Genomic DNA, 25837 nt, shown 5'->3' with positions numbered 1-25837 from the left:
GAGCTGTTAAAGAGGACAACTGAGCTAGAATAGTGATTGATAGGACTTTGTTGTCAGACAAAGTTTGAAATTTGTCTTGCATCACAGCAGCTCTAATTAAATAAACTAATGATCAGAGGCCTTCAACGTGCTTTGATCTGGGATTCAACTCCATATTGAATTTTGGGATTGACTGTTGTACAAAAGAGTTCTTCAGTCTGACCTTATTAAAATGTGGGACCCTGTATCTCCAGTTTGATGGTAATATTTTATATTAGCTGTTTAGGGCGTGGTTAGGGTCAGAGACAATACTGTTAGCCAGCCTTAACATGTTTTTATAGTAAGCTGATTCATAGAATCTCTGTTGGCCTACAATCTTAACAAACTGTACAGACAGTAGTGTGCTGTGTCAGCAGAGTAATCTCTAAACATCTGTTACTTAATATTATCCCAAACTTGGACACAGCAATATGAAAAGTCACAATATAACAATCAGTGTACGAGGCAAGATTCAAATAGTGTTACACTATAGACTCATTGCGCTGTAGGCGGAGGAAGACATATGAGGTGCGCAAAAGTAGTGCTAAAACAAAGTTATAATTTAAAGTTAAAATTCTACATATAGCAAACACTTACATCTTCATTGTTTTTTAGGCTGGTCTTTCTGTTAACTATAGCTACTTAGCTAGCCTCTCCTCTTGCTAATACACTTACTACCGACAGGTACCTAATAAAACCCTTAAAAAAACAAAACAAGAACAATACCTTAAAGGGAAGTTCCTTTGTTGAGGTTTGCTAAAGAAATTGTCTCTTAACTCCAACTTCAGTTGAGCATCTTGAGACGTAAGTTAAACTGTAAACGATAACCGTCACACAAAAGAGGAAGTCTTAGCTCAAACAATGTTATCTGTTAAATGGCTACAGCAAGCCATGACATTTTGGCATTAGCTTCCTGAGGCTTAATCATCATTAGACAACAGCCAGTTGGTATTGAGATCCTGTCAGAAGCTATTCCAAGTGTTAAATGATAAAACATTTTCATACACCACATCTAATTATGTTTCCAAATACATGCAAAACATTTAAATATTTAAACTCTTAATGAAATTTGAAAACAAAAATATCCTATGAATAGATGTATAGTCTTAACAATCATGACTGAAAGTTGTGTTCATCTGTTCTTTCAAAACCTCTCCTAACTTCTCTATGACTTCTCTGTTAATTATTTTCCACAAGTCATCATATAGAGTTTAAAGGAGATAAGACTGACAGTGTAAAAAATCTGGATTTCTTCACAGATTTGCATGATGTGTTAAAATATCTTTTGTCCCTGGATTCACTGTCTGGAATCAGCAGACAGTGAAGACACTAAGCAGGAAGACAATGAAAGCATGAACCAGATCACCGGGGTGGCAGTTTGTAGTGACCATATTTCTTTATTTCATTAACCTTGTCAGAGCATATTTCACAGTCTATGGGGGGGGGGGGGGGGGGGGGGAAAAAGAGGTTTAAAAGTTCTATTGCATAAGTGCATTTATTTAAAAGGGGCCAAACATGCGTGAAATGGGGACAGGTCAGTGAGCTGTCTGTGCTGGAGGTCAGTGCAAAACAAGTGTCTTTTATTTTAACCCTGCAAAGTTCTTGTGGAGAGAAAAGGGATGCCGTGGACTATTCTTAAGTGTTCAAGACAAAGAGAGGCAAAACAACTAAAGAAAAACTTAAATTAAGCAAATTAATTTGTTTGTTTTTTCTTGCAGAACATTTTATATGGGACCTATTGTTCCATTACACAATCTCCCAGTGACATAGAAATCGTTTTATTTACAGTTAATAGCAGTTTTTATAACAATGGTCTACAGAGCGCTTTGACATATAAGAACAAAGCATGATGGCATGATTCTCTGACTCCAAAGCACACATTTTTGGTTGTCATAAGTGTTGAAAATAGTTGAAATTAGGTGGATACATTCAACTCGGGTTAAAATTTTAAATGTGTTTTCTAAACTAAGATGGAAAAGTTTAGCTTTGTGTTGATATTGGCACCCCCTGTAGACAGATCAGGACCTCTTTGTTTATTTTATAATTAGTGTTTATTTGACAAAAAAATGTCACCCCTTGTTAATCGGTCTATATCACACCTACGCCATGGCAGCAGATATAGATGGATGGATGGATGAATAGATAAATAGATAGATAGGAACTTTATTAATCCCTTGGGAAGGTTCCCTCAGGGAAATTAAGATTCCAGCAGCAGTCTCAGGCATTCAAAAATACTACCTAGAAATAATGTCTTCTTTCTGATCGTTTTGTTTGCTTTTGTAGGCCATGAAGAGGCATCAAGATTTACTTCAGTCTGTTTTACACCAAGTCAACAACTCTCATCACAGGAGCTTAACATTAAACATTTCTGAACCACACCATTATTTACTGAAAGTCAGGTGACGAATCAAAACTTTAGTAGATTGAAAATTTGTCAAATTTGATGCAAACACCCTGAGGACAAATCAATGCAGAAGCATTTAGTATATTTATCACTGGGTCCGAAATGTCATAAGATTGTTCCTGAAAGAACAAAGGCTTCAGTGTGACGTGTGCTTTCCTGTGACGTCAGCTGAGCTGGATGTTCAACACCAGCAACAACAGTAACTCTACACCTGAATAAGCAACCTCTCGAGCCCGCTGTGAACATGACAGCTGCTTCTTTTCTTTTTCTTTTTTTTCAGGCATGCTGTTTTAATCGAGTGTAAGATGACTACATCAAAAGCCTCTAACCTGCTCCAACAGACCGCACGAGTGATGCATAAATGATTTGAAAGAGGAGGTGGGTGACGGATGAGCTTGATGTCTCGTTCAGTGGTGAGTAATCGTCAAAAAAGTGAAGTCTGAAGACCCACATCACAGTAACCGATGGCCACCTTGGCTTGTGTTTAGAAAGGGCTGTATGGAGACCTTTTAAGTGGTAGTGCTATAGTGGTAAAGGCCTTGAGATGACCGTGCCATAAGGAGAGTTGTCAGGAGTAGGGCTTGGAAAGAATATCTATGCAACAATATGTCATCAAGCTGACACATCACACTTTAGTTATTAAAACTGAGTCTGTCAGACTTGTGTGTGTTGCTCTGTGAATCTAATTTAATGACAAATATGTGTCTGCCCAGAGTTGTTTCCTTATTAATCAAAAATATTATTCATTACAGTGATAGTTTTTGGTAGACAACCAGTAACTCCTGTAATATCTCCCTTTTTAAACATACTTATGATTGTATAAAACAATGTATTTAAGGTAAACAATCTTTGTATATGTCTTAAGAAAAATAAGAAAGAAATCAATATACAGACGTGCATAAAGTTTGATATTAGCATTGAAGGTTTCTATTGAAACATAATGTAAAACTTTGGTATTGTGAAAATTACAAGGTAAAGAATAACCTTATTCAATTGTTTTATTGCACACCTGCCAGTCATGGGTCAAAACTCAATGAAGTTTGACTGAATGAACTCCAGAAGTGATATTCACTGAAGCTCTATTCTTGAAATGAGCAAGCGATCTGGACCACTATGAACGGGAAAACTCACATGAACTTTTTCACTTTACCTCTATGACCTTCTCATATGTGAAGATATTGAACATTTGGGGTAAAACAATAGAGATAAAAGACCTTAATTAAGATATATTGCTCAAATAAGGGTGCGTCCCAAATGTCCAGTAAGTGAACAATGAAAATGTGTCTGACCAGTGTGTATGAAGACAAAGATGTTTATCAAAGATAGTGAAGTCCAGATGAGCACAAAGCGGTGAAACGCCCAGAGTCACCTACTGTACTGCACATGCAGCCCATAATTCCCATGCAGCTACACCCGTCGTGTGCACGCCAAAGGCAATCAGTCTTTCCATCCTGACTGCTCGCTCACAGGGTGAGAAAAAGTCCTCGCTTTGCTTGGCTCGAGGTAAGCGTCAGCATCATAAATTCAATTTTAAAATAACAGAATCCAGGATATCCTGTGGTTAACCACCGGGGCACAGATATCCGATTGTCTTACCAAATGGAGAACCAACGCCTGGGCTCCTGTCGGCTCTGATAGATGGAATATGGATGTTCAAGAAGATTTTAAGAAAACAAGCATGACTGCAGATGCCCTTTGCCATAAGGAGAATCAGTCATTTGATTTGCTATTCCTTCATTTGGAACATTTAAGAGAAGCTATTACTACATTATGCCAAAACTATCATTTTTAATTTTGTAACATCTCAAAACATTGGCACTACATCAGAAATGATTCATAAGCAGGTGTAACATAGATACGTTAAGTTGGGTGGTTTTGATATAAGGTGAGACTTCAGCAGATGTGCAGGCCCAGTCTCGACCACACAATGAAGACATCCTTAGAGATAGCCTGTGTTTACTGCCAGGTTGTCAGGGAGTCCCCCATAGTTAGGCAATAAGGAAGGGGATTATTTGCTTTGGCTGTGGAAGAAGGCTCTAATCAGATAACTGTAAATTGTGAACACACTATTTGTCATCATTGCCACCCAATCCTGCATCCTTTTGCAGTTTCTGTCCACCTTTCACCTCTTCACCTCTTCCTGTCATTTTTTTCATAATCAGTTTCTCGGGGGGTTAAACATGTCAAGGAGAACAATTTACAATAAACAAAGCCTAAATGACTGCCAAACCAATATCTGCTTGGTTATAAACTTTTATACAGCACCTTGCAAACTTATTCACTCCCCGTTAGACTTTTACAAACTTTGCAGCGTTGTAGCCTGGAAGTCAAACATATATATCTTGGATTTTTATTGTTTGATTAATAAAAAAAAAGAAAAAGTGGATTTGCAAGTTAACCTCAAGGCAATTGCAGAGTAAAGCACACACACAGCTTTTATATTTATACTTGTAAAACCTAAATTTGAATACCATTATACATTTCCCCATCTCTTTAATTCTTCTGTTTTTGCAGACTTGTTTGTGCTGATGTTTATACAACCCCAATAAAATCTTTTTTCATTTGCAGTTAGGGGTGGGGGGTATGAATGGCACTGCATTTGCCTTTCATTAATCAGTTTAAAGAGGACAAAAACGTTTACCACTAATTTTTTCTCCATTGTCCTCCTGCTGACCAGCAAAAGAAAAAAAAAAGAGGGCAAATGAGGTAGATCACTCAGGTCACGGGGAATTGTAATGTCTAATTGCCACACCGTCTGCCTTATCTGATCCTGCCAAGCTGCTATTGTAATGAAACACCAGAGGAGAGGAGCCAGGGAAGGTGAAGATTACACAGCGTGAGCCATTCATGGCACAATCCCTCCCTTCATCACTCTGGGTTTTCCGCACTCTCAGTCCAGGAAGTGTATATCACGGGGCATGTGAGGGCTGGATGTGGGCTGGAGGAGGATGGCAGGAGTGCTGAGGTAACCACTCTGATAAATGATGTATCTCTGCTCTGCTTTGTGCATTGTGCTTCGAGATGACAAGCGCATTGTGAGAGCACACGGTAGAGACAAGACGTAACAGAGGAGGATTATTTTGTGAGAAAGAAAGGTCAGGTTCCAGCCTGTCGATGAATAACTATTATTCATGTGGACAGCTTTGGTTTTGCTCAATGTCTCGCTCTCGTAAAATCTTCTTTTGGTATGAACTATAATGATTCGTTGTTAGTACTCTGCCATGGTTTCACTTGGTGCAGTATGAAACGTGCTCACATGATCAATTTTTGACAGCTTTTTTTGACAGACCATTTTTTTTTTACTTTGTCACCGGTACTAGTAACTTCACAAAACTAGAACAATACGGTTGCTCCATATTAAAAAAAAAAAAAATAGGAGACAAACCATCTATTTGTTTTCATGTAAATCAAGTTGAAATCATTTCCCCAAAAAGTAAGGTGGTTAAAAAACATTTAAGTTCCTTAATGTCCAAATGTCCTCCTGATTTGTTGGTCTGGGGTAGATATGTCTGATGCATTTTTGGGTTACAGTTAGATTAAAGAAAGAACTTAGTGGTTGAATTTAATGGAGAGTTACAGGAATGGTTTGAGTTGTGGTTTGGACTGGATGATGGGTATCGCTTATGTCTATTAAGCTGAGGGTTGTTTACAGACACAACAAAGCTACATGTAAGGCAAGCGATGGCTGTGGCTCACTTTCTGCCAAAATGATGCTTTAATGACATGTAAACATTTTATCATTTTATCAGTGACTTTTTACATTGTGGTTGACACTTTTCTGTCATACATCCAAGTCAGCTGTTGTACTTCACTCCTTTGCTTGTCTCTGACAGGAAGGCATCTTTTGTTTGATCCCTCACAGTCTTTAGGAAGGTCATGATGCCCGAGCCCCCGGTGCCCCTCTCCTCTAAAGCCATCGGTGCTCTGCTGACCATATCTCCTCCTGAGTCCTGGCTCTTTTTGCGAAGTTGTTGCGCGCGGGCAGCAGGTACAGTGATGAAGCGGCTGACCACATTGATGTGGTAGCTGCGGAAAGCCAGCAGATTTGTGACACAGCGCTGAAAGGCCTGGTTAAGCTGCTCGCTGTCCTGCTGCTGGACGAAACTCTTTAAAGAGGGCTGCAGCGAGATGTCCTGGATCAGCTGCTTGTGAGCAGAAGGCATGTAGTTCCTCATCCGGGTTAGAAAGGCACCTGTATAAGGGCAGTATCATTGCTATAAGTCCTGCTCATTCCTCACTGCAGTCTTTTTTATTGATTAAGTGGAAAAATCTGCCATCTTACCGCTCTTGTCTTCATGTTTAACTCCCAGAAGTTCATCAAAGCAGTGCAGCAGGCTGCTCTGTGCAGCACTCCCTCCTGAATACTCCATCGGTTCTGTGCTTACACCTTCATAAACCAGCCCCTTTGGCATACAGGGGTTGTCTTTCCACCTGTGCATACGAGCATGAACAAACTCACTAATTTATTATTTTACACATTACAGTATAAAGAACTGCTCAGATGTTCCAGTAAACTAATCAACGAGTCAAGTCAAATGAAAACAGAGAGAGATTTCTGTACCCTGAAAGGTAGATCCTCATAATGCCGTAGAACACAGGAGGCTCCACATAAACTGGGTCAGATAAAGTGCAATAAATAAAATAATTTGCTGATCAGGATTGTTTATACTTTAAGTTGGGTTTCATTTATTACCATGCATCAGTTTGAATGTGTCTGTCATGTCCTGTATAGACTGGCTGATGCCCTCCAGGGCTCTGGCCACAGCCTCAGTGTCACCACACCTGACACCGTTGATCACTGCGGGAATGTTCTGCAACACAAGTCCAGTTACAACCGCTTATTTTCAAATGTCCTCCATTTAATTCTCATTTCAAGGTAGTTTATATGACTTTAGTCGACAACTGAAACACAGTTAATCAGCAGGTTGATTTTATATAAGATGTATGTAAGGTGTAAAAGTGCAAGATGTTGGGGCGCTAGTGGCGCAGTGGTTAGAGCGTGTAGTCCTCCAAGCAGGCGGCCCAGGCTCGAATCCGACCTGTGTCATTCCCTAGTGTCTTTCTCCCTGATTTCCGGCTCTATCCACTGTCCTATCTCCCTAATAAATCTTAAAAAAAAAAAAAAGTACAAGGTGTTTGTATAAATCTTTACCCTCAGTGCAGGGACAGCAGCCAGCTCCACCAGCAGAGTAACCATGAAGAAACCTCGCACACTGTCTCCACCAGGGAGGCTGACTAGCAGCTCCAGGTTCCTGTATGATACAAGCAAATACATACAGCCGAATATCGCAATACATCATGTGTAGAGGACTAGATAAAAAGTGAAAATGCACTTACTCCATGTCAAAAGGACTGGCAGGGGGACATGAAGATGAACATAAAAAAAACAACAAAATAAAACAGATGTAAACCCGACACTTGTTTAACAGGCAACATTCAAAAGACAATTGTCCTCACCCCTCTGGATCTTTCTTCCTCCAGTTAGCCAGAGCTGCGTCTGCATGGGTGAGAATTGGAGGGAGTCCTAGGCGCTGTGATACCTCCCAGAATGGGACAGCCAGGTTCTTTGGGAGCATCTTAGAGGAAGGTTGTTGAAGATGAAGCGTCATTACTATAATTTGTACACTGTGGACAAACTGACAGCTATCAAGCAGATAAGGAAAGTCAATGTGGGAAAAAAAATAGAAAAACCTGGATACCTCAACTGTGTTGTTCTCTCCTTCTTGCCACACGTAGCCCATAGTCATCATGCTGAGGGCCAGGTGGGCCAGACGTAACTCTTTGTGCTTCTGTAGAAACTGGCTGCCTAGCATCGGCATCTGCACAGACAGAGTAAAACTGAACCATGGCTCCACTAACATATAGTTTGTCCTTTACAGCTTATTGTCCCCACTTACCTTGTTAATGAGGTAGCGTAACTTGTGAGACTGCACCAGCTCTGGGACTCTGAGAGCAATGTCCAACCATGGCTGGTAGAATGCTGGGAGCTCTTCCTTTGAAGGAGACATGGGTACCATAAGAAAGTGTCTTATTCATGTCAATGGAAACATAACAGGGCACAGATGTTAAAGTCAATTGATGCAGCAACCAAAGGTATTTCCATTTTTTTATTTTAAGGCATCTTGTCTAAGTTTGCACTGGATTTAAACAAAAGGGGATTTTGTGAATACATGCTGCTTTAAGAACATGTTCATCACACAAAGCAAACAGGAACAGCGCATGATATCAACTTCCCTCAATCAATTCCTCATAATCAATTCCTCCAGCCACGAGTTCACAGTTTTATAACTGCTTCAGTAAGAGGAAAAGTTGCATTCATTACATTTGAAAGCTTAGATTATATTCAGTTTAAATAAGTGAACTTGTTGAGTATGCCCAAATAAGACATTCATGTTTTGCAATGCCTTTCAGAGGCGTAGGTTTCTCAAGGTAAAGATATGTCATAACAGCTGCTTGTTTTCTCAGTTAAAATGTAAAAACTGTTCAAAGAGAAGAAAACTTATTCACAGGGGTTTTCCACCTACCAGAGGATCAGGGAGGATGAAGCCGAGCTCCTCAGAGACATGGTAGGAGTCCAGAGAGAACAGAGATTTGGAGCCTGACTCAGCTGCAGCCATAGAGGAAGAATAAGAAAGCCACAGACAGCACCAATCATCAAACTATCTGAACAGTTCATGAGAGCCCGACCTGTCTGGACTCTGATCATGCACAGAGTTCACTTTAAAGCTGTCGTCAACAATGGTCATTGCTTACACAACATTTATCCTTCTTTTACTGTTGCACAATTCAAAGTAGTGTGTGCAAAGCTTCCCTTTGTGAATCATTAAGTATACAGACATTTACAATTTCCATGTTCACATTCATTTTCAACTAAATGAGGAAATGATACGTTGCACATTATATAACATGTTATATGCATTTCACCAACTGTTCAATTTTGAAGTTGTGCAGAAATGTTTTTTCAGCTTTTCAAAATAATTCTTAAATATGTTAAGTATACATCACATTTACATGATGACACTTCTACTGTATGGCTGATGATTTTTATGTCATGGTGAAAACCAAACCTGCACCTGTATTCCACAGATTCTTTCATTTTTATCCTGCATGTACGAATGTGCAATAATACTGATTTTATAACAATATAATTACAGCAATTTAGAGCATTTTATTAATCGTAAATTCATTTTGCACTTGGCAAATTCAGCCTACTGCTTCATGTGTGGTCAGAACTGCAAACAACCTGGCTCTGTATAAAGTTTATGAAAGTCCAAAACCCTGATAGATATTGATTTCTAGACAGTGACAGATGATTACTAAAGGTTATCAAAACCTCTATATCCCCTCTCCCTCTTTCAGTTTGTTTACACAAAATTCAAGGTTTTATTTATTATCTATTTTAAACGTTTATTCATTATTTTTGACTTGTGTTCATGTCTAATTCATATTTGGGCAAGGTTATTCCTCTACAGCATAATTATGTGTCTCATCTTGTTTATATATTGTACATGTAAATACATTAAATACTAGTTTCCACATATTTTCATTTAGGACAAGAACACTGCACTTGTTCTCTACACTTGTTTTATTTGTCCATTGTTTGGCTCAGAAGTTAAGTGGATTATGGAAATGTAGACTGTCAGCCTCACCTGGTGGATTAGGTTGAACATTGCAGCCGCAGTAAACAGGCTATACATGTGGAAAAGTAAAGAGTGAATCTGTATCACTAAGTCCTCGAGAAAAACACCACTATGAAAAAGACACCATACATGCTTTTCATTGTGTGACCTGGTTGGTATAATGTTAATAAGCTGACATGCTGTGTCAACCTACCTCTCTAGTTATGAAGTGAAACAGAAAAGGGCAGAAACATTATTATCTTTTTCAACTAATGAACAAGTGTAACAAGTTGAGAAATGTCTTTAAAAAGTATGTGCAGTGCAGCGTTGGCATTTGTACGACAGATATTTGGATGCATAAAGGTCAACTGTAATTTGATACTCCTGATCCTCCAGTTAAGATGTGCAAACATTGAGATGCATTGTTAGACTGAGTTGTCTGAAAGGTGTAGTTCTGCAGAGGTCGGAGATAAAACAGGAAATGAGGTATCGGTTTCTCATGGATGTAGCCTACATAGTTCTCTGAACAACATCAAATGTTTACCAGTTGGACAAAGTAACATAAACTAACTGGATCAGCAATAAACTCTATTTCACAGCATCAGCATCTGTGCACATGGCTGTCACCTAGTCAGTACCTGTGAGTGGTGAGTAGCCTTTTATTTGTCAGAGACTAAACATCTTTTTTTGCATTTTGAGTTGTCACACCAGTCATTGCATTGCTGAGAGAGCTCAACATAAACTAAGCTGACTGCACGTGTCACCACTGTAACAACAACAAGTCATTTTCTTAATCATGGCTTATGTGTGATTAGCAGGCCAAATGGAAAATCTTACAGACATCAAGTAGTTTAGGTTGATCAGAAACATAAGTTACAGATTCACAGTGAGCAATCAGTCTGAATTTGCTTTTTGGTATTGAATATGGTGCCAAATTCTATAAATACAGCATTGTTTATCCCAGACAATGTCAGTATGATATTTTATATACAAGAAGAATCATTTATTGATGATAGAATAACATGTTACAGCCTTGTGATACCAGAACTCTCTGTGGAGAAAAGCTGGTTTAATAGCTCATATTTGATTATATAGCAAAAGGTAATATAGTTAATATATTATCAATACTTCTACTTACATTATCTCACATTGGGAACTAAACAAACTTCTTCAGAATGGCAGTACTACACAGTGGAAAGGTACCAACAGGGAGGAGCTTACAGAGATGTCCTATCTGTGGCATTATGGGAAGTGTAGGCTTATTTCAATGCTGGAGTTTTAGTACTCAAGATATTCTGGTTCATACTTTTTTCAATACACATCATATTTTAATTTAGACCTATTAAACATTTATGTGCAGGGAAAAAAAAAAAACCAACAACTTGTCAGTAAGCTATAATTTCACATTTATTTGTGCATTATTCTCTCTGTGAAGTCAATGAGTCAAGAGATTAGCTTGAACAGAGGAACTCACACAGTCTTATTTAACAGTTTAAAAAGCCCAAAGAGTTAATTTAGTTCTGGGGAACAGCTGGTTACTTATATAAAACTCAAAAGCTCTGATGACTCATGCATTTTTTTCTTTTCTTTTTTTTACAGTGCTGCTGAATGACGTTTTTTATTCATGTTTCTGCCACCCCTTATGTGTGTACAAAGGCTATATGTTGTACACACAACATTCCTGAGTTAATCACGTCTGACTCTGTGCAGGATTAACAGGCTGTGCACACTTTATCTAACCTAGCCTGAATGCATGAGGGATGTGTGATTAATTTGATCAAACACACTTCATAAACATACTGTGAACTGTGCAAAGTAGAATCCCAATTCTACTAAAAAATGACAGATAAAGAAGGAGGTCTAACAAAACAAAACAACAACGTTTGTGACTGTATACCGACCAGTGCAGGCTGCTCAGCAGCTGTGGAATGAGATTTGTGCGCCTTGAAAGTGGATCAGTGTTTTGTAATGAATGGGTTATTTTCCCCTCTGAGCGCCTGCCTATTATTAGCTGCGGAGGCCTTACGGTAAGTGGAGGTGGTTCCATGACAGTCAGAGCTGCAGCCTGCAGCGGACAAACACACCTCAGATCGACGGCCGTGGCTTTTGGCAATGCAATCAGAAAATCGCACTGATTCGGAGGACGCTTCCTGAAACATCGGCGGTCGGCCACCCTTTTCCAGGCCTGCATCACCTTGCCTTCAAGATGAAGTTAAATACGAGCCGCCGTCAGGTGCCAGCCGCATCCGATGGTGCCATGCTTTCTGTCTCGATCATCGACCAACCCCATGCAGCACTTTCTTATGTTGCGGTAAGATTACGGACATTTCTCACAAGGGATATACTATGGTTTTTATTTACTTTTCGATGTTTTCTTCGGTACACACGGAGGCAGATAAACAGGCTCAAGAGTCAATGACGGGGTGTTACATAACGTGTAATGCAGCAGAGCCTCATGACTAGTGTCTCGGTGGAGGAGGGACTGTTCGGTAGTTCTGGTAGGAAATGCATTATTTTATCATCTTTGTTGTGGGTGATAACTGAGGATGCATGCTTATTCACATGCTATTTATGATGTACGGTAGTCTGAAGCGGTTGTGAGGGTTTTTCAGGATATCTGAGCGTTTAAAAACGATGAATGAAGTGGCGAGTTGCGCAGTGTAGACTATAACAGGAAAGGACATGTGAATGAGCTTTAATAAAGGCGTTGTATCTCTATAGTGTCATACAGGCCCAGCCTAAGGTCAGACTGTCACATGTTTTAGTGCTTCAGCGGAGGTGAGACCGAGCCTATAGGAATGCAGATCGTTCAGTCAATGAAAGGCTGATTTTATGAATGGCAAGTGACTGTTTGAAAAAAAAACAACCATCGTAACCCTCAATAGTAATCTCTTGGGCAGAGAATAAAAGCATGCTTCCAATTTAAAACTACTCCTGTAGCACATCATATCATGCTTTATAGCCTACCCAAAAAATGTGGCTGCAGTTTAGGGTAAAGTAAATGTCAATCAATCATCAATCAAACCAATTCATTACAAAAATCAAAAAAAATCTCAAGACACTTTACGAAAAGCAGGTAAAAGACTATTTGTTATAGTATTACCAAAAAGCAGGTTAAAAAAACGTACTCATTGTTATGTTACAAAAGAGCAGAAAAGACCTTACTCATTGCTATACTACAAAGACCCACATGTAGCCTCATGCTGAAAGAAAGAGGGGCAGCTATCATCAGCAGGTCGAAGCAGATCCAGGGACACCACAGAAGTGTCTGAGCTCATTCATTTGGATGAAGCACTTTCTGAGAATCATAGGAGTCATTATTCTGATCTAAGGTTTTCATAACTGTAACTCTTCTAAGGGATACTGGGACAAAACTATTATCGGTGTGTTTGAGCATGTATCGTGGATCTGGGACTCTGACAGAGTTTTCAATACACAATTTGTTATGGCACAAATTAGAAATAAAACAAGTCTGTACTACAACACATGGTAGCATTATAATCTATTATTCTCATTGGATATAGTGCTGATGTTTTTTTTTGTCAGAAAATGAACATAATCAGTTTGATAAATGAAGGATTGTAACATAAAGGCTATGCCACACAAAGACACAAGTAACAGTTCCCTTGGAAACCAGTCTGGCTACCTGAGTCATCAGTTTCCCTTTTCTAGAGACAAAAATAGTCTATTTACCTATTACCTCCATGTAACCAAATGTAGGTGTAATTTTCTTTCTGAATTATGTTTGTGATGATTCAATCTAAGCTTTTAGGCTTTTTGTGTTTTAATATAGGGAGGGTTTTTTAGGCTTGCTTAATGTTTAGAGGGATTGGAGAGGAACCTTGACATGGGCGGCTGTGGCTCAGTTGGTAGAGTCGTCGCCTCTCAAAGGTTGAGGTTTTGATCCCCAGCTGGGCAACATGTCCGACGTGTCCTTGGGCAAGACACTTAACCCCGAATTGCTCCCGCTGCTTCAGTGGTGGTGTATGAATGGGATTAGTTACTTCTGATGGATGATAATACATAGCGATCACTACCATCAGTGTGTTAATGGGTGGGTATGACATGTGGTGTAAAAGCGTTTTGAGTAGTCGGAAGACTGGAAAAGTGCTATATAAGCTGAAGTCCATTTACCGTTTACATGATTTGTCACCCTTTAAAAACCAGTAGCAGATAAACTAAGCTGTTTTTTTGTTCCAAAACCTAATGTCCTGTACAATTAATAAACGTGTTGAAGAGTGTCCAATATCTTGGAGTAGTGGGCCTGTTTGAAACTTGACAAATCCCTTAAAAAGACCAAACCCTTTTTGATTGCTTGTCCCTTTAAATTTTTCTCTGTATCAGCAGCAGGACAGGGAACTTGTGAATGGGCACAGGGAAGTCACGAGACTCTCCATTGATAGCTCTGCAGGCAGAACGAGCAGTGCAGATGAGGAGTAGTCACAGTGTCTAATATCCATTTTGATTCCTGTTCCTGTGCTGCACAGGACATCAGATTCAAATTTCAGGCGCTTATGCAACTCTCTGTGCATCCTCCTCTATCGACAGGTCCCAGCTGACAGATTCTGATATGGACTATGAGAGGCCAAACGTTGAAACTATCAAGTGTGTGGTCGTGGGAGACAATGCAGTCGGAAAGACCCGCCTTATCTGCGCCCGGGCCTGCAATGCCACACTGACTCAGTACCAGTTACTTGCTACACATGTGCCCACAGTCTGGGCAATTGACCAGTATAGAGTATGCCAGGAGGTGAGTTTGCAAGCTTGTGTTTTATTCAAGATTACCTGCACGTTTTATTTATTCAAGATTTTTTTAACAGGATTATAGTACTAAACATTCCAAGTGTGGCTCACGTGCACATTTACCTATAAACATGCATGTATTAGTGATTTTCCAGCAACGTTTGGCTAACCATTCCTGCCTTTGTAATGTCTGATTAGGTATTAGAGCGCTCCAGAGATGTGGTGGATGATGTCAGTGTGTCCCTTCGCCTCTGGGATACTTTCGGGGACCATCATAAGGACCGGCGTTTTGCATACGGCAGGTGAGACATTGTAAATTTCAGCATAAGTCAACGGTGACTGCTGCCGCCTGATTTGATTGAATTTTCCCTTTCATGTTACCCCCAGGTCTGATGTGGTGGTACTGTGCTTTTCGATAGCCAACCCTAACTCGCTCTACCATGTGAAGACCATGTGGTACCCGGAGATCAAGCACTTCTGCCCCCGTGCTCCTGTCATCTTGGTGGGCTGTCAGCTGGACCTGCGCTATGCAGACCTGGAGGCAGTGAACAGGGCAAGGAGGCCTTTAGCTAGGTAGTAAGCCTTTTATTAAAATGCGTGAAAAAAAGCATTTTTATGTGAAAAACAGAGATTGTTTGATTTATTTGATTTAGTTTTTCTTGTGCCAAAATGATTTTTGGGATTTATTCTTTTGTTTTTCAGGCCAATTAAATCCAATGAGATCCTTCCTCCAGAAAGAGGCCGGGAGGTGGCCAAAGAGTTGGGAGTGCCATATTATGAAACCAGTGTTGTGGCTCAATTTGGAGTCAAGGACGTCTTTGATAATGCTATCAGGGCTGCGCTCATCTCTCGCCGCCACCTGCAGTTTTGGAAGTCTCACCTCAGAAATGTTCAGCGGCCTCTCCTTCAGGCGCCCTTCCTGCCACCAAAACCTCCTCCACCCATAATCACTGTGCCCCCTCCCCCGACCACCACGGAGGAACATCCAGTCGGTCTTCTCGAGGACCCACACTGTGCTGATGTCATCCTGGTTCTGCAGGAACGACAGAAAATCTTTGCACACAAGATATACTTGGCGACATCCTCTTCAAAGTTTTATGACCTCTTTAGCATGGACACACAAAATGAGGAGAATGAAAGGCCTCTTCGTGGTCCTCTTTCTGGACGTGAGCTGCTGATGCGTGCCGCTAGCTTTGATGTTTGCGAAAGCAGCAACGATGGGGACAGGGCCAACCTGAGGGCCTGCACTAGTGACGGGACATTAAAAGACTCTGAGGGGGGCAGACGGGGCAGACTGCTCTCCTCGTGGAGCCGGGCCTTTGTCAGCATCCAGGAGGAGCTGGTGGATGACCCTGTCACATACAGCCCCAGGCCTATGACTGTAGTGCATATGGACCAGTCCATGCAGCTTGGCCCTTTCAGAGCAGTGCTGCGCTACCTGTACACAGGCCAGCTGGATGAGAAGGAGAAAGAGCTAATGCACATTGCACACATTGCTGAGCTGCTTGAGGTCTTTGACCTGCGGATGATGGTTGCAAATATACTCAACCATGAAGCCTTCATGAACCAAGAAATCACCAAAGCCTTCCATGTACGGCGCACAAACAGAGTCAAAGAGTGCTTGGCAAAAGGCACCTTTTCTGGTGAGAGGAAATCATTCTTTTTTTTTTTTTTCTTTTTTTTTTTTGTGAATGAGTGGATACAGGTGTAAGGGAGGTGTAACATGTGCATCACCTGTCTGTTGCAGATGTAGTATTCAAGCTAGATGATGGGACCATCATGGCCCATAAGCCTTTACTCATCTCTAGTTGTGACTGGATGGCAGCTATGTTTGGTGGGCCTTTTGTGGAGAGCTGCACCAAAGAGGTAAGTCAACAAACTAAACTGATTTCATTTTTATCATAATTTACATGCCATTCTCCATGTTGAAAGTTATTGTACTGCTAAATCAACCTTTGAAACTACTATTTTGAGGTGAAAAAGTTACATATTGTTGCTTTAATGGTTTCCAAATCTTACAAAGCACACTATTGCAGCAAAGATAAATTCATGTAATGACCTAGAGCTCTGAACAATTTGGTCAGTGTAAAAGGTATAATTTGATTAGAGATAAGGTAAATCTGTTGTAATGCAATTACTCTGGCCTTAATGATCTATACATACTGTATCTCTTTGAGGACAGTACATTGTTTTAATACCTCAATAGAAAATAATACTATTAAGACAACACTTGATAGAAACACTAAGTTAAAGATTAAGATACCTTTCAAATGATAAAAAGGCATGACTCTACAAAATTTTTTTAGATGCCCTGCCCAATTTTCAGCTTTGAACATTACAAATTATTATGTTATTGTTTCTATTGTTTCTGAAGCTAAAGCAGAAAAGATTTGTAAAACTAGTTTACCTTCATGTTCTTTCACAACATCGTAAAAATGCAAAGGAGACAGTAGATTTCTTCTTGCTTTGTTAAAAAATGCAAACCACAGAAAATCCCTCAATCTTTTATAATGACTGTGTCACATGTTCCTGTTTCTAAGGTCCTCTTTCCAAACACAACTCGCAGCTGTATGAGGGCCGTGCTAGAATATCTCTATACGGGTCGGTTTTGTTCTCGGCCTGACCTGGACGCAATGGAGCTTATTGTTCTTGCCAATCGCCTTTGCCTCCCCCACCTGGTTGCACTAACAGGTATTACATCTGGTATATGTTTTACCTTCTGAACCACAGGAGTGTATGACACAAAGTCAGTGTGTGTGTTTCTCAGTTGATGTCTGCAGTGACTTGCATTTATGTCTTTTTCAGAGCTTTACACAGTAACAGTATTGACGGAGGCAGCGATGATGGGGGCTGACATTGATGGAGATGTTTTGGTGTACTTGGATATGGCCCAGGTATTGTGTCCGCTATCACTAAATAGAGGTGGCAAATAAAGCAATTATATATTGCTTAGACAGACAAGATTTGTATTAAAGAGGGCTTTTCTGAACTGCTTTGGAGGCTGTCATGATCTTTACACCAAACAGGTGGAGCCTGCAGTATATCAAAGTGCGAGTCAGCTATTTTGAGAATGAAAACCAAGAATATTTGGGTCCAAGCTCAGTGGTTCAGGTTATTTTATATTCAGACTAAGATTTGCTTGTTCAGTTGTGTTTTTTTTTTTAACTTCAGTTCTAGACCATCAATGTCAAATGAGGCTCACATTTTGTGAAAGAACCCTGCATCCTGGGCCATGAAAGGTTTATCACAGCCATATATCTCAATTAGGCTGTACTAGCTTAATTCTCAATCATTCTGTTGCCAGTTACTAGAATATGATTCTAATGTTAGCAACTACATGCTAATGCTAATATGCTAATGTTAGAATGTATGCGGGTAGCTCCTGAACTCTGAACACTGAAAACTAAAAACAAAGATAGTTGTCATGTATAAAAACAGTTCACAAATACAAAAATGCCTTTTTATGTCAACAGTTCCATGGTGCCCAACAGCTCACTGGCTGGTGTTTGCATCATATCTGCACCAACTACAACAGTGTCTGTCGAAAGTTTCCTCGAGACATGAAGGCTAAGTCTACAGGTAAACTCACATGTTAGGGCCCTCCTCAAACTACTACCTCCACACTCACACTAAAAAATAAAGTACACTTGGTTATGGTCGGAGGAGATACATATAGCAGCAAGCTTTGGGACAAACACCCCTCACTCCCATGGAAACGGGAACTTTATATATCAATGACTTTATGTCACTCAAATTATAATTTGTCCCCAAAAAAAACATTATGGCAGACTCATTAAAATCACTTCACAATATGATATACAAACAATACATTTTTGGTGGCATTTCTTTTTTAGACATATTATCATTTCAATCAGATGTTTGTAATATATTTAGTTTTTGTAAGTCCCTGTAAACATGAAACATTTCAAAGTCAAATAAATACCTGCACCATTTTCGAGAGTGGAAAGTTGTTCATTAGATCCTGATTATAATTTTAACCTTTTGGGATATCGTGTGGTACTATTTTATCTAATTTAAAGTGTGGGTGATAATGTGTATCGGGGGGTGTATATATGTGGAGGTGTGTCCATTCACTTTTTCATGTCTGATGAAGGGCGAGGGCCCGAAACGTTACATGTGATTTTTTCCATTAAATTCAGTTTAATTGGAGCAGCTTCCGGTGTGCGGACTCAGTACTTTTTCAATCTTTGGATGTTTTTTGTCCAGCACCCAGTACTTAAACTTTCTCGGATGTGTGTGCCGTTTTTACATTTTGATAATGTGTCTCTCATAACTAATATTAAAAGGTGTTACACCTGTTCAGTAAGCCGACATTGGTGCAAGTAGGTAGGGAGATGGTTTAGGGAGTGATTTGAGAAATGCCGGTAATCCTATACAGATCTTAAAAGTTCTTTCAACAATGTACAATCCAGAACATATAACGCTGCTTGTCTACCACCCAGTTGTTATAGGTCATGAGGCCTTGTCTGTCTAGTGTGTCCATTTGCACTTAGCTTCAAGGAAAATTTTGAATATTCAGGAGGAGTTCAATTTTTTTAAAGTACTTAAAAGCAAAATAGTTAATGTCATTATAAAGTATAGAACTCTTCTAATTCTTTCTGCCTTCTACATTGTATTGTTTCAATTAATATAAAAAAGATGATTGGATCCTCTGTTTTTTGTTATGAATGTTGTAGCAAGTATATTTTTTACATCACATATGCTGTATGGTTATTTATGATTGAAATGAAGGCTGTTTAAGTTTTACACAAGAGGTATTCTATAGTATTTATTTAGCACAATTATTGACAAATGGAAATATTAATTTTATTCTAATTTCATATTTTTGAAATTGACAGTGATAAACATGTTGGATTAAAATTTGCATTCTGGGAAAATGCACAATTAAAAACTAACCCCTGGAGTTAAATCCTACATAGCATATACATTATCTGAATCTTTTTCTTCTGATGCAGAAAACCAAGAATACTTTGAGAAACACCGCTGGCCCCCCGTGTGGTACCTGAAAGAAGATGACCACTACCAAAGAGCACGTAAGGAGCGTGACAAGGAGGACTACCTGTACCAGAGACGGCAATGCAAACGCAAGTGGCTCTTCTGGAACATTCCATCTTCCCCTAACTCAAACTCTCCTTCCTCTGGCTCTTCTGCTGTCATCTGACCCAGTGGTAAGGCCAGGTCCACCCTGAAGAACATCAGGGAGGATGTGAGCAGTAAAAGAAACAATAGAAGACAAGCACTGCTGGATAAGTAAGCCCCAATTATTCAGGCACACCAGTTTCTGCTCCTGTTTGTTTGCCTCTGCTGTCAAACGGCACTCCTCCAGGTTTGCAAGGTCACCTCAATCTGGCAGTTTAATTAATGTGTGTGTTCTCTTAGATTTTTAGCTTTGTGTACATGAGACTTAAACCTCAGTGATTTGAACCTCACTGAAAAAAATGGCACAGTGCAACTGGCGCAAATAACAACTTACATCAATTGTTATATGTTCTGATTTTTAAGTTTTAAAAATAAGACTGCTGGCACAGGAATCTCCACCTATGATCATAACCATCAACTAACCAGAACTGATAACCAAGTGCTGCTTCTCAGCTGCAACAACCAGCAATTCAACACAGAACTTCTCAGTCTCAGAGATAAAACACTTGGCCCTTAAGTGTTTGTACAATCTACCACACCATGTGTACAGTATAATCTCCTCACAGGATATAAAAGTAGTATAAGCTGTCAGGTCTTAGTTAATGAAGTCATTCACTCTAAAAATGCTGACTATGATCCTGTGTGGATTAATGAAAATACGGGCAAGTTCATTCTGCTTTTGAATGTTTGTGTTACGACTTACACAGCTCAAATTGATGTGGGTCTGAACACTCAGCATTTACAGATTATTGTGTTATTTGTGGCAAAAGGGCTTTGATTTACATGAATGCATTCAGTGTCTTGAGACATGAGAGATCCTATATGAAGATAAATCTGTATTTTCCTAAAGCGCCAGCAAAAAACAAACCCAGATCATGAATATTTCCTAAATGTTGCTTGATTAGGCCTGTAAGCACACATTTTACCCTTACAGTTTAATGTGAATGATTCCATCAGCTTGGTCAAACATGGAAAGTAACACATGATGCATCTCAGAGCCAATTTCCCATATTTACACATTGACCTTTTCCTTTGTCAATGCTCAAAGGGTAAAGCTTGTATGCTGTTGTACTGTACTGCTGTGTTCTAGTTTTTAAATTGTATGAATGTATACTCTGATGAATAACTGTCATTTAAAATAATCCAGATTGATCAGCAATTACAAAGACAATGGATAGGCAAGTAAGAATCCTTCCGGACATCCAATTAAAAGGTAAGCTAACATTAGCTGCCCTTCTGTGGTAATCTATCGTTAGCAAACAGCCCCTTCCTAGCTAATAGTATCATTTGCTAGAAAGTGGCTAGCAGCTAACATTAACTGTCCTCCTGAGAACAACTAATGCTTGCATTCTGCCAAGTCATTTGATTGTTAACTGGAGTGCCTGACATCTTACAGTAGCTGTCATTATAAGGACAGTTCATGCCAGCATTCAGCTAATTCAAACTAAGTTTAATGTTTACTAGCTAAGTGGCTTACAGCTTAGATGATAGCTATGTTAGCAGTCAGCTGCTTTCTTGCTTAAATTACAAGCTACATAGCCTGAATTCTAATACTACCCACTATGTTACATTATACGAAAGGAAGAAGGAAATAAAGCGCTAATGGTATTGTTCGCTTGGTAGTGGTAAATGGTAACATTAGCTGTTGTCTGACACTTGTTAAAAGTTGTTGGATATGGTGTTTAACTTTGAAACATGGCCCAAATGTAACTCTGCCTTGTCTTTTCAATTGCTCTTCATTCAGGAAACAGTGATTTGCTAAATGTTGTTGATTTTAGAAGTATTTGTGGCATAGGCTATAACCTGAAATGCAGCAGTTTAACTATTATAACTCTATCTGAGCTTCCCATCCTGACAGTACCATCAGAGGAAAATGGTTGCCCATCTGTGATGGTGTGTTAAAGTATCAGTTACTGGTGGTGATTGGGTCATTAGAGATTGATCTGAGTTACTGCTGACAGTCTGAAGTTGGATGAGTATAAAACTTGTACACACAGGAGGCCTCCTCATGACTGGGTGAAGTCATTCCTACTCTTCTAAACACCTCAACACTTCTGGACTCCTTTCCACAGAGACACACAATAGAGCCTGATGGACAGTATGGTGTGATGACACGCCGCAGCATATGTAAAGGAAGCGACTGAAGATTAAACAAGATGATGTTGAAATGTTTCAAGAAACCTTTGGGGAGGTTATATGATGTTATTTTCATGATTTACTTTGCACATTGTATATTTAAGATTATCATCTACTGTACTTGATTGTAGGATGGACTTGTAAGCATGGTGCTTAGTGAAGAACGATAGTAATGTAAATTGTACAAAATATCAAATTAACTGCAAGTGACTAGCATCACTGTTGTTTAGTTACCTAATATTGTGCACTGCAGGCAGTGAGCATAATCATACAGTATTACTGAGTAATACCTTCACTGATTATAGACTTATCCAATTTGCATTTTGTTACTGTGCAGTTACAAACGGTTGTTAAAATAATAACTGTGCTGACCTCCAGTTACATCAATTATATACTCTAGTAATATACATGCACATAGCAGGCAATTCAAACAAACGGTTGACGCATAGTAGAGTAGGATTGTAGAGCAAGTGAAGTAGACAAGTGTTTATATAGATAACATTATGAAGACTTATGATTCCTCCATAAAACATGCCACTGTTTTTTTTAAGTTAATTCTGATTGCAGCATCTGTTTTGCAGCATATGATAAAGAAATCCTGCACATGATTGGTTAAACACTCCTGTTTTTGACTTCTATTTAAAGCCTTAAAAAGAGCTAAGAATCACGAGGTGGAATGAATCAGTTAAGTGAAAAACAACAACAATTGCTTGCTTCATATACAGTAGATCATCGGGGATGCTGGTTTTCTAAGCTGTAGCATTAAATTGCTCTAAATTACACTTTTGGCCTTTTCTAAGTTAACATTAATAACACCATTTTGAATACCTTTATTGATTACATTTTTCGACTCAAATGGTCAGACAATAGGCAGAGAGAGGAGCCTCCAGAAGTATTTTCTGGTTTGGCCCTATTAAATGTACAAGACCACTTGAACACTAAAACACAATGTCCAGATTTCACAGAAAATACTGTTAAATGTTACAGCAGAAGGATCTATATTGTTTTAATTTGCCTTGGCAACTTTACTGATACATTTCCTAGACATGCATTTCATTCCTCAGTGCATTGCATTTCTTAGTGAATCTTCTGCTGACGTTTTGCATCAACAACACCTCATGCCTTAATGTACAGTATAGTGTATGGTATTGAATGTAAAGTATTGCTACTGTGGTTACTAGTTTGTTTGCTATATGTTCAGTTACCATGGTGCTCTCTAGATTGTGTCTGTATTTGTAAATGTACATAATCCATAATTTGGACGTAAAGCAATCTATGTTTGATTTGAAGGAATTCAAGGAATGTGCGTTTAACATTGCGCAGGGTTTACGTCTCCATAAAGCCGTAAACAATTAACTTCACAGAGACTCTGATTATCAAGGCCATACTAGACTAACTAAATAACAAACCATCAATTTGTGACATTAACCATGAAATGAATGCAGGGATTAAGAATTTGTTCATAATTTCAGAGTTGCTTTATTCTAATGCACTCCAATTTTTAAGTCTGCATAAAAAAGTGCTGAGACAGTGTGACTATTGGAAGTAAGATTTTAATTAAAACATATAAATAACAATTGTGTGATGACTTACAATTCAAACTTGGAATTGCAGTTGATACAAGCTATTGCATCGTTTAACATAGATACTGTTTTTGTACTATGCATACTGACATGTTTGACTTTGAAACTACAAACTTGCACTGCTTTGTAGCACCGGGTTCTATTCAAAATTGCATTAGATGGTACAGCAACATTATTTCACATGTAGACAACATCAGGTAAAAAAAGAAAAAAAAAAAGATCGGATCATAAATTACTAAGAAGTTGTCACAGGGGCCCTTTTCCATATGTTTGGGTGCTAACATCACCGCTGCAAAGAAGCACAAACCAAAGGGAGCTTTAGCAGCACCAGGAATATATTATATATGCTGCACAATCACTACTGCATAGTTTAAGCGGCCTTGTTCAGAAATTGTTGAAAATTAAATAAGAAAAAAAAAATACAATAAATGAAAAGAAAAAAACTTGAACGTTTTCTCAGTGTTTAAAGCCTAGATGACATTTTCCTTGGTCGTCAGGTGTTTTTGTTCCCAAGAGCTGTTTTTATTGTTTGGGAGCTGTATCTGAATTTCTGTAGCATGTGTTCTTGAAAATGTGTACATAATATTTACTAAATAAAAAAAGAGCAACATGTCCACTAGTTGTCGCGCCAGTCTTTATTAAAAGCTCATTAGTCATGTGTGTGTCATCTGAAACTTTTACAGCTCAGTCGTTCACTCACTGCCTGAACCAGAAGAAGAAACCTGCTGCAGCCCAACAGAAGTGGACTACTTCTGACTGAGATATGGTAATGTCAACACAAGTTAATACAGTTAAAAAACGAAGGCTGCAGTTTGTATTCAGCTATGTTTAGACTCTAAACTTGTGTGCTCTATCTCGACGGATTCCTATTGAACTTGCGTCGGTGTCGACACTTAGACCGATTAAATTATGAACAAGATAATTGAAGGTTAGGCTTAGTGTTAACAAATGCGAGTATTAGAAGCTCTTTTTAAATGTATTCACAAGATGTGCCATTTCATACAACCACTGATAAGTTTAATAAGTAGGCTAATTAATGTACAATTGTGACGTCGCGATGTATCTAGTCTACATAGTGAGGCATTAGCAGCTCCGCGTGTCACACACTTTAAGTACTGTGGATGCTGACTGTAATTACAACGTGAAAAACCAATAATTTAATGTGGCCGTCATCTAGGCTATCTACAATCATGGGTAGTGCTGCTGATGTGTCAGGCTGGGTCAAACAGGTGTAGGCGGAGTCAAGTGTCGAAGTAAGCTCTGATTGGCCAAGAATGGACCGCAGGTGTAGCACGCCTTTAGAATTAAATTCAACATGAAGATAAGAAGCCTGTTTTTCTTTACTACTAAGAATTTAGTCTCAAATATGTGGCAGTAGACAGCAGGGGTCAACAGTAGATTTTAAAGAATCCTGCTTTTCTTGTATTGTCCTATACTCTGTATTATTAGATTTCCTGTTGTTCAGATGAAACATTGGAAAATTGAACCTTTATTTCTAAAGTAGCCTATTTAAATCAAAAGATAAAATGACAAGGTTTTAAAAGGATTCTTTATAATGAATTTTTATTACAAGTTGTTTTAAGATAGAAGCACTGAGGAGTAAACTCACTTTTCCAGCAAAACTACACATTTTTCTCCACGTGCAGGAGCTGTATTGCTTGAAAAATGACTGACATGTATTTTAAGCTACTGTTGAACTGTCATTCTTCAAAAAATTACCAAGTGAAATTACAAGATGTTTCTGTAAGTCAGTCAGTAGGACAAGGCTTCTTTTACCTCCACTTAAATCAGGACGTCAATGCTTGGCAAACACTATTTTAACCAAACAGATAAAAAAAACAACATGTTCTAAATATCACTTATCTGTCTGTCGAAAATCATATCTTCTTGACTGAACACTTCTGCTCTGCAGGCTGTGCTGGCACCGTTCCTGGTGTTATGTGCTTTTGTTTTGGAGTTTCATCATGTGGAAGCAACAGCAGACACCCTGAGCTCTCTGGATTCTTCTTTCTGTCTGTAAGTAGCCCATTACGCCTCACAGCTCTACTGCGATCAAGTGAAAATGAACATGGCGAAGACAGGAGAATTTGATCTGGAGCTCTGTCTGCTCACTCAATGTTGTGCTGAAACCCTTATTTGCTCAGGGTCGTATCCGAACCTTTTTAAAACGAGTT

The 25837-nt window shown here is 39.1% G+C and overlaps 3 protein-coding genes across 5 annotated transcripts in view; 2 read left to right on the top strand and 1 right to left on the bottom strand.

The window, feature by feature from the left end:
- Positions 1-6114: 6114 nt before the first annotated feature.
- ido1 (indoleamine 2,3-dioxygenase 1) lies at positions 6115-9129 on the bottom strand. Of its 2 annotated transcripts, none has more exons than XM_061037879.1 (10): positions 8947-9129; positions 8320-8415; positions 8122-8241; positions 7880-7998; positions 7760-7774; positions 7575-7674; positions 7116-7233; positions 6984-7035; positions 6705-6853; positions 6115-6614 (listed from the first exon to the last, which is right to left on the bottom strand). In XM_061037879.1, exons 1-10 carry the CDS (start codon positions 9037-9039, stop codon positions 6217-6219), a joined length of 1260 nt encoding a protein of 419 aa, XP_060893862.1. In that variant the 5' UTR covers positions 9040-9129; the 3' UTR covers positions 6115-6216. The 2 variants fall into 2 exon arrangements, with proteins under 2 accessions (XP_060893862.1, XP_060893863.1); XM_061037880.1 differs by having other exon boundaries at positions 8320-8411; positions 8947-9092.
- A 2917-nt stretch (positions 9130-12046) lies between these two features.
- Positions 12047-24279, top strand: LOC132974074 (rho-related BTB domain-containing protein 2-like). 2 transcript variants are annotated; one of them, XM_061037876.1, is made up of 10 exons: positions 12047-12352; positions 14590-14791; positions 14983-15086; positions 15172-15357; positions 15487-16427; positions 16532-16650; positions 17325-17475; positions 17590-17678; positions 18258-18363; positions 19761-24279. In XM_061037876.1, exons 1-10 carry the CDS (start codon positions 12291-12293, stop codon positions 19964-19966), a joined length of 2166 nt encoding a protein of 721 aa, XP_060893859.1. In that variant the 5' UTR covers positions 12047-12290; the 3' UTR covers positions 19967-24279. The 2 variants fall into 2 exon arrangements, with proteins under 2 accessions (XP_060893859.1, XP_060893860.1); XM_061037877.1 differs by having other exon boundaries at positions 12047-12539.
- Positions 24280-24283: 4 nt separating this feature from the next.
- The window catches only part of LOC132974075 (phosphatidylethanolamine-binding protein 4), a 50954-nt gene continuing 49400 nt past the window's right edge, over positions 24284-25837 (top strand). Inside the window, exons 1-2 of the mRNA XM_061037878.1 lie at positions 24284-24429; positions 25576-25679. Coding sequence (XP_060893861.1) covers positions 24427-24429; positions 25576-25679 — 107 coding nt within the window. The 5' untranslated portion in view covers positions 24284-24426. The remainder of the gene's footprint in view (positions 24430-25575; positions 25680-25837) is intronic.

The sequence above is a fragment of the Labrus mixtus genome, chromosome 5 (genome assembly GCF_963584025.1).
Source record: "Labrus mixtus chromosome 5, fLabMix1.1, whole genome shotgun sequence".
NCBI classification, from domain to species: domain Eukaryota; kingdom Metazoa; phylum Chordata; class Actinopteri; order Labriformes; family Labridae; genus Labrus; species Labrus mixtus.
Note: the sequence above shows the minus strand (reverse complement) of the source record. Positions and strands in the feature narration are given on the sequence as shown.

Coding starts and splice junctions, on each gene's coding strand:
- ido1 (XM_061037879.1), bottom strand. CDS start 9,039: ATGGCTGCAGCTGAGTCAGGCTCCAAATCTCTGTTCTCTCTGGACTCC. Junction 8,416..8,946: donor TCATCCTCCCTGATCCTCTG/GTAGGTGGAAAA, acceptor TCTCCTTCAAAG/GAAGAGCTCCCAGCATTCTA. Junction 7,234..7,574: donor CTGCTGTCCCTGCACTGAGG/GTAAAGATTTAT, acceptor CTTGTGTTGCAG/AACATTCCCGCAGTGATCAA.
- LOC132974074 (XM_061037876.1), top strand. CDS start 12,291: ATGGTGCCATGCTTTCTGTCTCGATCATCGACCAACCCCATGCAGCAC. Junction 16,428..16,531: donor GGCAAAAGGCACCTTTTCTG/GTGAGAGGAAAT, acceptor TGTCTGTTGCAG/ATGTAGTATTCAAGCTAGAT. Junction 16,651..17,324: donor TGGAGAGCTGCACCAAAGAG/GTAAGTCAACAA, acceptor CCTGTTTCTAAG/GTCCTCTTTCCAAACACAAC.